Consider the following 15125-nt stretch of genomic DNA (forward strand, 5'->3'; position numbering starts at 1 on the left):
AGGGACTATGGGTGGAAAATAGCACTTTGCTAAAACCCGGTGCAATGCATCTCTCCCTGTTATATACAGGGCTAATGTTTTATTGTGCACTGTCCCTGTTCAAATAAAATAAATAATAAATAATAATAATTAATAATAATAATAATAATAAGAAGAAGGATACAGAACAATGCACACTATTAGTCGGTAGTAAAATACAGAACAATGAGTAAATAATCAAATAGAAAATATAATATTTTAAAATATATAAATACATTTAAAAATATAATAACAATAACAATAACAATAATAATAATAACAGTAGTAGTAGCGTTGGAAAGAAGAAGTTAGTAGTGTATCTAGTGTTATTTGTCTTATGATCACTATCTGGAGGTCACGTTTTTGTTCTGTTAGCACAAATCACCATCATTATCATCATCATCATCATCATCATGGCCACATCATCGTCATGTAACGTCACACAGTTAAAATTAATACTGTGTCTCCACCTTGTGGCGGAGCACTCCCACTTTTGATATCAACTCAGTCAGTCAGTCAGTGTCCAACATGGCAACCAGGTGGGGAATCTGTAGCGCGGGGAAGATCAGTCATGACTTCACTGTGGCCCTCAAATCTCTTCCTCCCGAAGACCATCAGGTATCAGTTTGAGACTGAGTAGATGCGTAGATATAAATACAGCAGTTGTTGTTAAATGCAAGACGTTTTGTCCGGACTCTGCGAGGTTTGTCTGTCCGTGCTGTCTGTACCTCTTGTTTCTGACAGTCTGACACTTGCAGTTCAGATAAAATGAGGTCCTGTGAAATGAGGTTGGTTTGCGACCTGCAGCTTTACCGAGCTATGCCACTGACACCGGACAACAGTGAGTTTATACACTGTAAGCTAAAGTGTGCAGCATTACTAACACATGACTTACTTACTGGCATACTTTTACCGTAAAATACACACTAAATGGGCATCTACATTTTGTTTTGTTTTTGCACTCCAACCTAAGAATTACGGTAGAGCTTTGTTATTGCAGATATTCTTCAATTGGGATCAAAAGCAGCTTCAGATAATACACCATTGACTGCTGTAGCTGGGAGACTGTAAGAAAGTGTCAAAATAATGATTTTGCAATTTTCTGGCAAGCAGGATTCTGTACTAGCCTGAGATATGTGTATTAATCGAGTTATACAGAACATTTAATATGGTAATAGTGTATACTGGAAAGAAACAATTGTCAGTAGCCAGACAGCCTAAACACCTGGATGACAGACTGCAGACAGCTGGATTGTAACTGGATTGAAACTATTCACAGGTTGTGGCTGTGGCAGCTCGCAAGTTAGAAGATGCACAGGAGTTTGCCAAGAAGCACAGCATCTCTCGAGCATATGGCGCCTATGAGGAGCTGGCCAGGGATCCAGACATAGGTACGTTTCTGTCAAAGTGTGGTCAAGTTTGATTGGCTGGTGGCTCTCTGCATTTGGTATTTGAATTACTTTGAACGCCTGATGTAAGGGATTTGCTGCTTCAGGTCAGAGCTCAAACGTACAATACAGTAAACCCCTATCATCTGTTCAATCTCCATAACTTGTAGTTCCAGCTGACCCACAACTGTTTTCATTTCCTGTTGATAGTTTACTTTTTTAACACAAATTTTAATAGACAAAATCATCTCTCTTCCTATGCATATCCTATGTCTTTTACTATACAGTGTGCTCTCTGGTTTGTGTGTGCAGATGTGGTGTATATTGGCGTTATTCACCCCTACCATCTGAGAACTTGTCTGCTCTTTACGAATGCCAAGAAGAACGTGCTATGTGAGAAGCCACTGGCCATGAACACCAGGGAGGTGCAGGAGATCCTGGCTTCTGCCAAGATGAATGATGTCTTCCTCATGGAGGTATGGATAGGGCAGAGCAAAAAGGAAAAAAAAAAGATAAAAAATACTCTCCTCGTTTGTCACTACAAATTATTAACAAATGATTAACAGTGTTAACAGTATCATGTTCTGCATCTAAGCAAACTTTATACAGCTTGTTTAAGCTCTTTTGGCATGGGAAATGGAGCTGGAGCGTGGACTGGTAGCTAGAGGGGTGCCAGTTCCACCTCAGGGGCACTGCAGAGGTGCCCTTGAGCAAGGCACTTTACCCCTAACATTTGCATGTCTATAAGGCCTGTGTGTGCACAATTGTATTTTGGGTCTATGTGTTTAAAACACTGAATGAAAAAATAATTTCCTAATTGGGGATTAACAAAGCAAATCACTGCATACATAGCACAAAAATATATATATATGATGATAAAATGTAAGCGTATGAAATGCCTCGTGTCCTTTGCTCTAAGGCTGTCTGGACCCGATTCTTCCCGGCCTCAGTGGAGATCAGACGGCTCCTGGCCCAGGGGGAGGTGGGCGAGGTGAAGATGGTGAGATCGGAGTTTGGCGTGCCGCTGATGAATGTGCCGAGGTCCGTGGAGAAGGAGCTGGGTGGAGGGGCAGTGCTAGATTTAGGCATCTACTGCCTGCAGTTTATTTGCATGGTGTATAATGGAGAGAAGCCAGAGTGCATCCAGGCCACGGGAATCTGTAAGGAAACAGGTAAACCAGTAGGGGGCTCACTGATTTGATTTCTGAAGCTCTTTCACTTGTGGGAAAGTGGTTCATTCTAGATTCTTCTCACTGTGACATCTTTGCCAAATAAACAAACTAACAAACCAACCTTTGTTCACATAATATCAGTCTCTAAAGCCAACTCATCCTCACCGCTGCTTTCTGTTTTGCACATTACACAAAGATTGACAGTGGCAGGGTTGTTACCCATTGACCTCAGTTGTGTAAATCTGTTTGCAGCTCCTCATATGACACAGATATACCATATAACAGATGGGCGTTTTTAATTTGAGCTTGTAAATGCTTTGCCCGAGCCTTTTTTTAACAGTATGATTCTTACTGTGTGGGATTTGAGAATTTATAACTGGGAGTGTTTCTGTCTGATAACCTCTTATCTCTATTGCTTCATTTCGTTTATGTCTTACTGGCACAATAGAGTTGAAAGTATCTGATATACTGATATTCCAGACATGTAATGTTGCCCTGCATTCTTTTATACAGTATTTTTCTTCAATATAAAGTAGCAGAATTAAATGACTCAGCATTTCGTTTGTCGAGGACACATGGGAGACACAACAACCATTAATGGTGCACAATGTATTTATTTTTATTATATTTTTGTCAAATGTGAATCATGTTATGTTGTTGCAGGAGTGGATGAGACTGTGGTTGTCACTCTGAAGTTCTCCAAGAACAGGATGGCAGTGTTTACTTGCTCTTCGGGTATTCAGCTGCCCAATGACGCCATTATTATGGGCACAAAGGGCACCATCAGGGTAGGTCAGCACAGCATGGCCGCATAATCAAATACAATTCAAATAGTGCAAATAAGTACAGTATTTCAGACTATGTCTGTTTTCATTTTAAAGTCAAGCAAGATCAAGTGTGAAGCAATGTAGTGTAGGAGGGAAGTTGTGTAACACAAAGATGAAGTATTTTAAATTCAGGAACTATACTGTATACTGTAATTGTGGAAATATCCTTTTGCATGATTTTTTTTCTTTAGGTTCCTGACCACATGTGGTGCCCGACATCATTGGTGGTGAATGGGAAGGAGACTCAGTACCCACTGCCAGACCCCTATTTGCCTCTCAACTTCCTCAACAGCACAGGGATGCGTTACGAAGCAGAGGAGGTTCGGCAGTGTTTGCTCAAAGGTACTGTGACATTCAGAATATATATTATATTATATATCTGTGTTACTACAAGAATGAATTTACATATTAACCCTCATCCTAGCAACATATTAATACTAGGACTAGTGATTGAATAATAAACTACTGTAAGAAACAACCACCATAGAAAAATCTTAACTCTTTTTATGCTTATTAGTTAGTCATATCATCTGGCAAAAAATAGATCATTATTTTAGGAAAGTGACAGTTAATTTTCAAATTTTCAAATTGTGTAAAACTAAAATAGTCAGACCCATAGTTATATTAAAACTACATAGGCAAAATAAGGTGCTTTTGACTGAGGTCCCCCAATATCCCAATACATTGGTATTTTTAGAAAGCAAAAAAAAGCACCCCATGTACCAAGGATGAGCTATGTGTTTGACACCGACCTGTGGCCATGACTGCATCTCATCCCCTCTCTCTCCCCTCATTCCTGTCACTCTTCAGTTATCACTGTCAATTAAAGGCACTAAAAAATTGCAATGATAGAATAAAGCACCTGCAAGATGTGACAGAGTATACCTCTGGGGTCTGTGGGTACTCCAGTCAGTAGGATGAAGGTACAAAATGACTAAAATAAGCACAGAGTAGGAAATGAATCAGAGATTTTTAACGTTCAGGCACATGCAGTTACTTGCTAAACACACATTCAACACAAGGTGGCATCAGAAACACTGAAATCCTAATGGCAGACCTAAGAGTGCACTATGTTCTTACAGTTGGATTTTCTCCTGTAGGGCTAAAGGAGAGTGCAGTTGTGTCCCATGCCCATTCTCTTCTGTTGGCTGAGGTGGAGGATGAGATTCGCAGACAGGTGGGGGTGGTGTACAGCCAGGACTGCCATTAAATGTTGGAACATACTACATCATTTTCCCTGTTGTATGGGACAGGTTTTTGATGAAGAATAAATTCTTTATGTTCAAACTGTCTTCTTTTCCTTATTTGGCTGACCATGATTAGCTTCAATGTGGTTAATGTGGTTCTGATTAAAAGGTGTTTGATACATTTGTAAGCTTTTAAGTTCATCACAATCTTAGATACTACATACACACACTTATTATATATAATAATAGAAGATACATTTGCCAGAATGTTTTACTTTATGTAAATGTGATTTAGTGCCAGCCATAAACTCAATTTATGGATTCTTCATTGTCAAATAAAACATTTGCAAAGCAGAGTTAAGATAAGTGCTCATCTCTTTTATTGATGGAAATCCAGCCTTTTAGGACAGCTCAGTACACCCACTAAACATTAGAATACCCCTTTACATTTAGTTAGTTCTTACACTCAAGCGTTACAATCCAAAGCATGTTAGACATGAAGACAGCTACAGTGGTTCACTAACATAAAAGGAGAAGCAGAAGGGGTTCTACCCATCACCCACTGGGGTTGAGAGGGACAGGGCTTCATCTTCTCAGGAGGGTCCCTGTGGAAACCCCCCTAAAAGTGCTCTTTCATATCAGTCAACTTTAGTGAACCACACGATTCATAAGGGCCAACTCAGATATGATCCAAATGCAAATAAAAGGCTTTAAGACACATCTAATAACACAAATACAGTAACTAGCTCAAACACCTCCAAAGTGGACATCCAAAACTAACATTTCTCTATAGTCAGACAAAATATAAGTAGTATTGGACGTCCCAAAACAAAACTTTACCATTCACAAAAGTCAAGTATAATATTGAATCTAACATTGTGTCGAATAGATTAGGAGTGCAACACTTAAAGATACACTTAAATACAGCTGGCATTAGGGGAGGACACTTCATACAGACAGCACTACAAGGACCTGTTTGGGTGGAGTGGTGGAGCCAAGGCTGCACTGCAAGCCCTTTGATTTAGGATGCCACAAGTTTGTTCGTTATATCTGCAGAGGAGTGCGATTAGTAACTGTTCCAGAACTCAAAAGGTGCTCTGTTAAGATCAGCCTGCCCCACCACCAATCGCGCCTAAACAAGAGCCAGTATGCGCATGCACACAGACCAGGATGCATTCACTCTCAGACTGGTTCACTTTTAATAATACAAGTTTTTGAGTGAATAAATACAGCAGTTTCTGGTCAGGGTGTATTAATCTGAGGCCCTGCAGACTGGTTTGATTGAGAGAATCGACGTGAAAGGAATGGAGACGTAAAGTGGAATTGTAGGGATCAAGCCTTCACTCCCACCCAAAACAGCTCTGTGGCCATGAAGGCTATACTCTATATTTTTAATTTCTTTGCATTATTGCCTAAATTGTTCAGGGGATGACTTTTGTCAGCCCGGTTGTTGGATGAGAAAGGCTGTGAGCTGGAGTGGATTGTGAGTTGAAGAGCTATGAAAGATAGATGAAGGTGGAAGGAGAAAGCAGAGCAGCCCTGTTGGCTGTTCAAGCTACCAGAACCACACGCATGGTGTTGGTGTAACCAGAGCCTGGACGCCAGCCGGTCAAGACGATAACAACGTCTCCCTCTTTGAAGAAGCCTCTGGCCTTGCCTGGAAAATAAACATTAAACATTTTACTTAACATTGCTTATAGAGCTTCACACCAATAGGTATTATGCTGGAAACACTGTACTTTTTGCTCTTCTGTCTTGTTAAATAGTTGCACAAGATTCTAAAAAGGTGACATAGAAACCTACCCATATCCATGGCAAAGTTGACGCGCATGTCGACGTCCTCTGCCCACACATCGTTGGCGGGCTTGGTGTAGAGGACTGGGAAAATGCCACGGTACAGGTGGGCTTGGCGAGCTGTCTGGGCGTTACGGGTCACAGCAAGGATGGGGGCACGGGGCCTGTACCTGGAGATCAGGTGGGCGGATCTGCACAGAGAAACACACAGCTAGGTATAAAAGCTGACCTCACTTCATATACATCTGGAGTATTTAGAGGTTAACTAACTTGAACTAATGATTCCAACAGTATGACCAGATAATTATGAGGATTAAGAAGGGAGACGCCTGAATAACTTCATGCTTACTTGTGCGCACAAAATGTGTGAATATCATTTACATATACATTCAAAAGCAGAATTTGAAAATAAATATTGGATAAACATATCAGCACTATATAAGACATTAAACTCCATGCAGATGGATTCTTGGTAGAAGCAATTAAGTGTGATTAAAAACCCTCAACCCGACATACAGAAGGTGTTTTCTGATATTTTGGCTGATTTAGACTTCTCCTTAGGTTCACTAGTGCTCTTGTATGCTGGGGATTGGCTGAGCTCAACAAACTCCAAATACTTCATTAAACCAATAAAAGAAGGTGTTGAGGTGTCCCGCCCCAAAAGATGTGCAACAATACCAACACTATAGTCAGGGAAGCTGAGCAGAGTCTGGAAACGCCCGCCTTGAGAGGTCTAATCAGCCAAAATAAGTGACAACACTTCTGACAACACCCACTCTCACCCTTGCAATCTGATGATATCTCCACCCACCCTGTTTAACAACACACATCAGACACACACACGCATACACGAAATCAGGGAGAGGGGATCTGTAAGAGCACATTAGTTGCTGGAGGGACAACAATCAGGAGTTGTGCTGGACAGCTTGTCGTGAGTTTGGCAACGACTTACCTTCAGGACCAGGATCATTTCACCTCTACGCTTCTCTTTCTTACCTGCCAGTCTTGGTGAGAACAATGAAGGCACTAGCGCAGCATTTAAAGGAAGACTCGACAGCACCGACAGCTACAGCCTCTGAAGGGTCTCTGGTCAGCTGGGAGTGTCTTCTCAGCTCCTCAAACAGCTGCCTGTGGAAGGTGGCCGCCTCGGCCTCTCGTGCTATCTAAGCCCAGAGGGACCATGAAGGAAGGGTTGAGGGGGTGAGGGGTTACTCTCAAACACACACGCACACTACCACTGTCATTCACACCACTGGGAGAGGCCGGCAAAGATGTAGCTAGACTCCAGGTTAAACAAGGTTAGCTGTCGGTTTACTGATAGGCCGAATTATTGAAGCAAACTGGAAGAGGGCAGAAGACATCAGTTAAACTTTTAGCTTTAGGTGTAAATATGTGACTTTTTACTTCAGGGTTTTGAAAAGTACATTTGTTCTCATAGGCAAGAATCAACCAGCAGTCTGCTTGTGTGTTTGCCAGCCACTCTCAGTTACATCCTCAGTCAGTCCCTGTCTGACCCTACTCTCCCTCTCTCAGACTCCTCAAGTACCGATATCATTGTCCTTCTCGACCTGCCAGGACCAGATAACCTGCCTACCTTCCAGAGCCAGTGAGCACAATGATCCCAGAGGCTAAGCTCTTAATGGAGGCCTCAACAGCGCCGATTGCAATAGCCTCAGCGGGGTCTTTGCAGTGCGGCGTGGAGCGACGGAGGTCCTCAAACACCTGCCGGTGGAACATGGCTGCCTCGGCTTCACGAGCAATCTGGCACAAGCGAAGGCAAGATGCATCAAGCAAAGGCAATCCCACACCAGGCACACGCAGAGGTAAAATGAGGATAATGGGTGGATAAAAGGAGAAAAAATGAGAAACAGGGAGGGACATTGTCACAATGACACAAGAAGAAGACAAGTTAAAGTAAGGAGTAGAAGGGACAGAAGGAAAGGACAGGAGGGACAGTGAAAAGAGGAGTTTAGGTGTGCAGTTAGAAACATCAGGGTTAAAACATACAAGTCACGGAATCAAAATGTAACCTCAACCCTACATGAGGTATTACATGTAAATTAGTACAATACAACCCATGCTAATCTGGAGTTAAGGCAACTGAACTGCTGAGAAAGATCTATAAGAATAAAGTTATAGAGAGAGCAAAATGACAGAGTTGAGCTTAATAAAATGACCAAATAAATGACTTTAGTTAACTGGGGGTTAAAAAGGCAGCTGGAAATTAAAAAGCCACACAGTGCACAGAAGTGTGAGGAGATGGTTTAAGACAGGAGGAATGAACAAGAAAACTAAATGAAGTAAATGAGAATGCCAGATAGCAAAAGTGGCTCAGAAGCAGAGTTAGTACTTGTTATTTTATAAGAATACAAGTATTCTCAATAAATGTATGGTTTGAGGTCAGGGTAAATTGTTGTTTACATTGGACTTTGAAGCACTCCATGCAACTTCAGCATAAGGGCAGACAGCTCAAAGGCAGGAGCTGCAGCACTGCTGAGTCAGTCCTGCATCTGCATAGCAGTGCAAAAACAGAGTGTAGCCGAGAACAGCGGAGGTTAGCCAAGAAAGGCCTGAATGACCAAAGAAGGGATAGGCATAACCTGCATTATCCATCCTTGCAACTGATACTAACTGTGATATTGATATAAGATTTTGTTATGTTATAGGGCTGAAGACTGTCCCTGACTGAAAAATCTAAAAGAACAAACAAAAGCAAATTAAGCAGATATTGCAGATAGAAATTTCAAGTAATCTTAATCCATCATCAGCTTCGTTAGTGATCAATATTTACTTAATCATTAACTTATAAAAACTTATAAAAACACAGCAATGCACAATGATGCACTATTTGAAACCCCTGTTAGTAGAAATTGTAACATTTCTGAGTTTGGCATTCACTTAAACTGCTGTTCTTGCTCCCTCTTCAGCAGCCTTATTGTAATTTAAGAAGTACATCTATGTGCACTGTAAATCATTTTTGACAAAAAATTGGATAGACCAGTTTGGGGATACCAAGTCGAATTGATTAATAGTATAGAAAAGCAGCACAGGCACAAACACATTTGTTAGATGAAGAGGTGCAAGACAGCCATTTAAAACATCTGGAGAGCTGGAACTAATATCCCAGGGCTGCACCAATAAGGTTGGGGCAATTTTGTGCTCTGTCAATACTATTAACTTAAACTGATCAGATTTTTCATCAATTAATTTATTATTTATTAGCATACCTAAATGTGTATAGTGAATATCCAAACTGGAAATAAGTGGATAGATAAGTGAATAAAGGATAGGAACCAGTTGGCCTAACAATCCTGCTGACACCCTCTTTAGCAGCTGTTAGGTCAAGTGGGGAAAAAAAAGATGCTGCGTCATTGGGCAACTGAATGCAAAGTCAGACGTGTTCAGGAGAACGCAAAAATTAGAACATGAGGAAAAAGTAACCTCCCAGTCTGTCACTAAAACATGCTTAAAAATTACAAATCATGCAGAATCATCCCATAGAGCATAATTTGTTTCCTCGATCACTCTAAAACACTTCTTCTAATGTTTACTGTTGTTCCATTTAATTAACATTAACTCACCATGTGCTGTGTGCGTACTGCCTCCAGAGGGTAATCTCCCTTAGCAGTCTCTCCGCTCAGCATGATGCAGTCGGCTCCATCCAACACGGCGTTGGCCACGTCACTGCCCTCAGCACGGGTGGGCCTGGGCTTCTTGATCATGCTCTCCAACATCTGAATGGCGTTAGAATGATATGAGGTGTTGGAATGTGCTGACACGGTTTTACAAAGACTAAACTGAGACTCTCGTGCCCAGTCATCTGCTGGTCTGTATTAAAAAGGTCCAGTGTGTAACATTTAGGATGATCTATTGGCTGAAATGGAATATAATACAATATAGTATTCATGGGAATGTTTTCATTAGTGTATAAATTTAAATGAACGTTTTATATCTACTGAACCGCCATGTTTTTGCCACAGCCTCCAAATCCTACACACTGGTTCTTTTTTAATTTTGTTATAAAAGTAGCATAAAGAGAACTATATCTAAATTTCATCACCATCACCTTGAATACTTTAAATGAACTTCAGCTCCTGGGGAAAATAAAGCTGAAGAAATACAGTAAGCATTATTTCCTTTTATCTAACCTGAGTGGCACATGTGATCGGCTTGCCAGCTTTGTTGCAGCGACCGATCATCATCTTCTGGGCTAGGAAGACCTTTTCTGTGGGGATCTCAATTCCCAGGTCACCACGGGCAACCATGATGCCATCACTGGCATCCATGATCTCATCAAATCTGCAGAAAAGACAGAAAATTACAATCAATCATAGAAGGAGAAGAGATTCACATATGAATTCGCATATAAGAAAATGTTTTGTATCTGGCCTTGTTGCTCAGCCAACCAAGGAATAGATACAAAATCAACAAACAAATGTAATTAAAACACAAATATATCATGATGTGAACAAAAGATCTGAATTACTGGACACAGATTAACCCACACACACCTGCGTACACCCTCGTGGTTCTCCAGCTTGCTGATGATCTTAATGTCTTTGCCTTTTTCTCCCAGCACTGCTCTGACAGCGTGTACATCGGCTGCTTTGCGGATGAAGGAGGCAAAGACCATGTCGACTCCGTGCTCCAAACCAAACTGCAGGTCCTTGATGTCCTTGTCTGAGACAGCTGGCAGATCAACAGCAGCACCGGGGAGGTTCACTCCCTTCTTGCTGCCCAGGGTGCCACCGTTCTCAATCTCGCACATGAGGAAATCAGAACCTGGACAAACCAGAAAATATGAATAGGGTGAGGCCTATTACTACATAGCAGTGTTTTCTAACCTTCTAACCTTAAACCTTCTATCAAAAGAGACTTTATGGGCCCAACCTTATCTATGTTTGGCACTCCACTCACCAATCTCCTTGACCTGCAGGGATATGAGTCCATCATCAATGTAGATCTTGCTGCCAATTTCAACCACTTTGGTAATGTTCTTGTAGTCGAGCCAGAGGAGCTCCTCACTGCAGTTGTCCTGCTGAGCATCGTCCAAGGTAATCTTGATCATGTTGCCCTTCTTCAGCTCCACCTCAGCTGTGCCACTCTGTCAAGTCATTATGGGATACAACTTTACCTGCTTTTGGGTTAGTTTTTAATCTAAAATGTACTGTCAACAACAGCTAATAAAGCCATCATAAAGACAACCTGTTAAATATATAGAACAGAAAAAGGTGACGTAAAACTCACTCCCTGGATGAGACCAGTCCTGATCTCTGGGCCCTTGGTGTCCAGGGCAATGCCGATAGGCCTGTATTGGATACTACCAGGCTCGAAGCTCTCACATGCCTCACGGATGTTCTTGATGGTCTCTGAATGGTACTACAGAAAGGAAGAGAAGTGTAAAATGTTAAAATCTCTCCAAAGAAAATTCCAAGCAAGATACTGAACTACACAGTTTCAGTCGATCTTCAATCAAATACATTGAAAAGAATTCGGCAAAGGCACAGATATTAGAGTTACTGTAAGATATAGGCTTTATCAGGCTAGGGCAATTAAAAGATAAGGTGCATCTTATCCGTCATAAACATGAGTCATACTGTCAATATCACTATGGGGTCATACAGTTCTTACAGTTTAAGTCAAAATGCCAAGTGAATTAAGCAGCATCCAATAAGACTAAAGAGATTTCATATCATACAGTATTGCGTAGCAGCAATATACAGTTATAAGTATGTGTCCTTGAACACTTCTCCCCTTGTTATGACGAAACCTCAAACACCACCTGTGAAGACTGCAATTCAAGTTCTGAGAAAGTCAGCTGAGGAAGTTCAGGGTTTCTCAGGAAGAAATTCCTCAGTGAAGTCAGCTTAGAACAATAAACACAATCAAACTAAACAATCCTAAATCCTATCACAATTAGAAATGTAAACGAACTTCAAACAGACTTGCGTAGGACCTTACTCATGTGGTCTGATATTGTTCACACAACAGAGGCTGAATAGAGAGTCTTGCTAAGGATGTGTTGCCTTGGCTATAAAATGCTTTGGGAGATGATAGAAGGGAACTGTAGAGAAATTCAGCACCGTCATATGACTGATGCAGCCATCTTTGCCCATGAGTGCAGGCTAATGAACACGTAGCACAGCATTTGTGGCTTTGAAGACGGCAGTCTGCTGCACATGGCTTATGCTGCCCACCTGGGTGACCAGAGCTTTCAGTAATAACTTAAGTGGCAGGTAATTACATTGGCTGCCTTTCACACTGAGCTAAACTACTCTCACTCCACTGTGACTAAAATACAACCTGCATGGCCCCACCATCTGTAAAAGAGAAGAAATGTAATCCAAGATTGTGCCAAAACACTATAATCTGCAATTAAGATGAAGTCTCACATAACCCAGCACTGAGGGTACAGAAGTTCTCTTCAGAAAGTTGAAATATCATGATGCCAAGCCGGAAATAAATATATGGATATTTAAATATATGGCCATCTTGGCAGCTGTTAACCTCCAGTGTGCTGCAGCCTTTAAGTAAGAGATTGAGGCGAGGCAGGAAGTGTGATGTTTTATGACCAGTGCTGCACAGGGAAGTTTGAGCAGGTGACTGTTTACTGTGTGTATGTGTACAGGTCATGTAAAGTGAAACTACAGTTAATGTTTAGTTAGTTCTTGTTTCACACAATATTATGAATACTGCTTTAAGAAATGTGACTTCTGGATTTGCAACATAATCTACTTTCCACTTCCCCCTTCGAAAGTGAACTGACCTTGGTGTTGGTTTGTATACACTAAGAGGCGTGCTGCTGCTGAGAAGATAAAGTCAGGGTAGGAAGCTAAAGATGACGTATGTATAGTATCCCAAGCCAGAAAAAAAAGCTGTTTTTCCTTTTGGTGTTCTCTATACTAACCTTCAATCAAGCTGAACCAACCAGATGCACACCAACGATAGATACTTTTCAATGAATCATTTCTGTATTTCTGAGGGTTAAATATTTGTGACTGAATCCATTTTCTAAAACAGCACACCTTTAAGTGTGACACACTGGAATAGTTGAATTCAAATAGTCCGAACATGGTGACCATCTAGACAGGATCCTCCAACTTCCTTAAGCTCCCTGCAGGATCCTGAAGGTCAGAGTCATGTGTCAGCGAGATTCAGCTTACCTGGACAGACTGCTTAATTATACTATATAAGCTGGTGGCAGTGAGTCTCTCCCTGGGCTTCTGCTTCAGTACAAGTACAAACAAACCTTTTTGAAATGACAAATTATGTGCATCTCTCTTATTTGTCCTACCTTCAGCTGTGTTGGGGCATTAAAGCAACAAACCTGAACATGCTTTTTGAAGTTTGCCTGATCAATGAACTCATTCACAGATACACTTTTCTTTTTTCTTAATTTATCTGGCTTTTAGATGAGCACCGACAGATGAAAGAATCATTACCTAATTCTCTTGTTAGTCTGTTTTTAAGGTTAAATATGAAGAGTCATGAAGGAAGCTTCTTTTTTTTAAACCTGTGTGCATGATTTTGACTTTCATTTAACTTTGGTTCATATCTTATTGTGCTTTCAGATGAGATCTGCAGCAGGTATAAGCCACTTTATTCACCTGTCCTCCAAAAAAAAAAATAACTTGTAATACTCAACTTAAAAAAAAAGGTATAATACTTAACCTTTTTCTATGTGTGTAGCAAGGAATTGCTAAACAGATAATACATTTCCTAGATTACTTTACAGAGCTTGTGCCATTGTATGACACACAATCAGGCTGCATCACTTATTGAGTTGACCTAAGTTAGCTAGCCCAAACTCTAATCTTGATCAAGTCAGCACATTTTTTTCCATTCATGCTGGCTGGCCTAGTCTTGCGAAGTGCAATTCATAATGAGCTATGTGCTTGTTCACTGTGAGCACTGTTGACCATATACTTTCACCATAGTTATTTTATGCAGCCATCTCTGCTTGAAAAGATAAAAAAAGAAGAGGCAAAGACTGCCACAAAGATAAACCATACAATAGCACTCTTTGATAAAGCACACAACCATGATTGATGGAAATTATCAGCACAGTTTAAACGTGACTTTCAACAATGTGACCGGTTAGCTGTACGTGCCTTACTCTTACACAGTAGACAGAATTGTGAAAAGACCCACCTCATGTGTGCCATGGGAGAAGTTCAAGCGAGCAATGTTCATTCCAGACTTGATCATCTCCTTCAGCATGTCCACAGAACGGGAGGCTGGTCCTGCAGGCAGTTATTCAAAGGAAAGGATTAAAAAAAATAGCATCACTTTAAAAATGTTAAGCTTTATATTTTACATTTCCTGCTAATTAAGTGAACTAGATCAAGTACAGAATGTGTCATTTTCTGTGTAGAGATTCTCTTTAGTATTCAGTTACATGCGTGTACAGATTAAGGTGAGAAAAAAAATATTTTGACTATTTAGCTATAATGGTGCAGCCCTGCCAGTAGCAACCATATCTCTCAGCCATTAAAATGTTAAACAATAGTGTTGACCAACCAATAGTGCAGATGATGCCAGTGTTGCGTGCGGTGGTGGGCTCAGAGTCAATGTCCAACAGGCACATGTGTTCCAGGAAGGTGTCAGCCATGGCAGCGTTGAGCTGCTGTGTCTGGATGAAGGCAGAGCCCATGTCTACAGACTTTGGATGAGGCATGGTGTTCGATGGTACAACTGTAGAAGTCCTATAGAAAAAAAATGGACAGAAGAATTAAAAAA

The 15125-nt window shown here is 41.0% G+C and overlaps 2 protein-coding genes across 4 annotated transcripts in view; one reads left to right on the forward strand and one right to left on the reverse strand.

Annotated features, from left to right (window-relative positions):
• Positions 1–521: 521 nt before the first annotated feature.
• Positions 522–4692, forward strand: dhdh.2 (dihydrodiol dehydrogenase, tandem duplicate 2). Its single transcript, XM_035682537.1, has 7 exons — positions 522–636; positions 1298–1409; positions 1719–1882; positions 2326–2578; positions 3242–3366; positions 3597–3747; positions 4506–4692. Exons 1-7 carry the CDS (start codon positions 547–549, stop codon positions 4613–4615), a joined length of 1005 nt encoding a protein of 334 aa, XP_035538430.1. The 5' UTR covers positions 522–546; the 3' UTR covers positions 4616–4692.
• A 257-nt stretch (positions 4693–4949) lies between these two features.
• pkma (pyruvate kinase M1/2a) overlaps positions 4950–15125 on the reverse strand; it is a 16470-nt gene continuing 6294 nt past the window's right edge. For 2 of the 3 annotated variants that reach the window (XM_035682536.1, XM_035682534.1), the window contains exons 2-11: positions 14907–15091; positions 14538–14629; positions 11634–11765; positions 11304–11490; positions 10898–11168; positions 10535–10685; positions 9968–10120; positions 7981–8147; positions 6396–6577; positions 4950–6249 (exon numbers count right to left, since the gene is read on the reverse strand). In XM_035682536.1, coding sequence (XP_035538429.1) covers positions 6143–6249; positions 6396–6577; positions 7981–8147; positions 9968–10120; positions 10535–10685; positions 10898–11168; positions 11304–11490; positions 11634–11765; positions 14538–14629; positions 14907–15063 — 1599 coding nt within the window. In that variant the 5' untranslated portion in view covers positions 15064–15091 and the 3' untranslated portion in view covers positions 4950–6142. Of the gene's footprint in view, positions 6250–6395; positions 6578–7382; positions 7550–7980; positions 8148–9967; positions 10121–10534; positions 10686–10897; positions 11169–11303; positions 11491–11633; positions 11766–14537; positions 14630–14906; positions 15092–15125 lie in introns of all 3 variants that reach the window. The other variant, XM_035682535.1, reaches the window with a different exon arrangement.

This window comes from Morone saxatilis, unplaced genomic scaffold, assembly GCF_004916995.1.
Source record: "Morone saxatilis isolate NCDOM2014 unplaced genomic scaffold, NCSU_SB_2.0 Contig11, whole genome shotgun sequence".
Lineage (NCBI taxonomy): Eukaryota > Metazoa > Chordata > Actinopteri > Moronidae > Morone > Morone saxatilis.

What these genes read in the sequence shown, in the direction of transcription:
- dhdh.2 (XM_035682537.1), top strand. Translation starts at nt 547, where the DNA reads ATGGCAACCAGGTGGGGAATCTGTAGCGCGGGGAAGATCAGTCATGAC. An exon ending in TTCCTCCCGAAGACCATCAG is followed by an intron (nt 637 to 1,297) that starts GTATCAGTTTGA and finishes AACTATTCACAG; the next exon opens with GTTGTGGCTGTGGCAGCTCG. An exon ending in GGCCAGGGATCCAGACATAG is followed by an intron (nt 1,410 to 1,718) that starts GTACGTTTCTGT and finishes TTGTGTGTGCAG; the next exon opens with ATGTGGTGTATATTGGCGTT.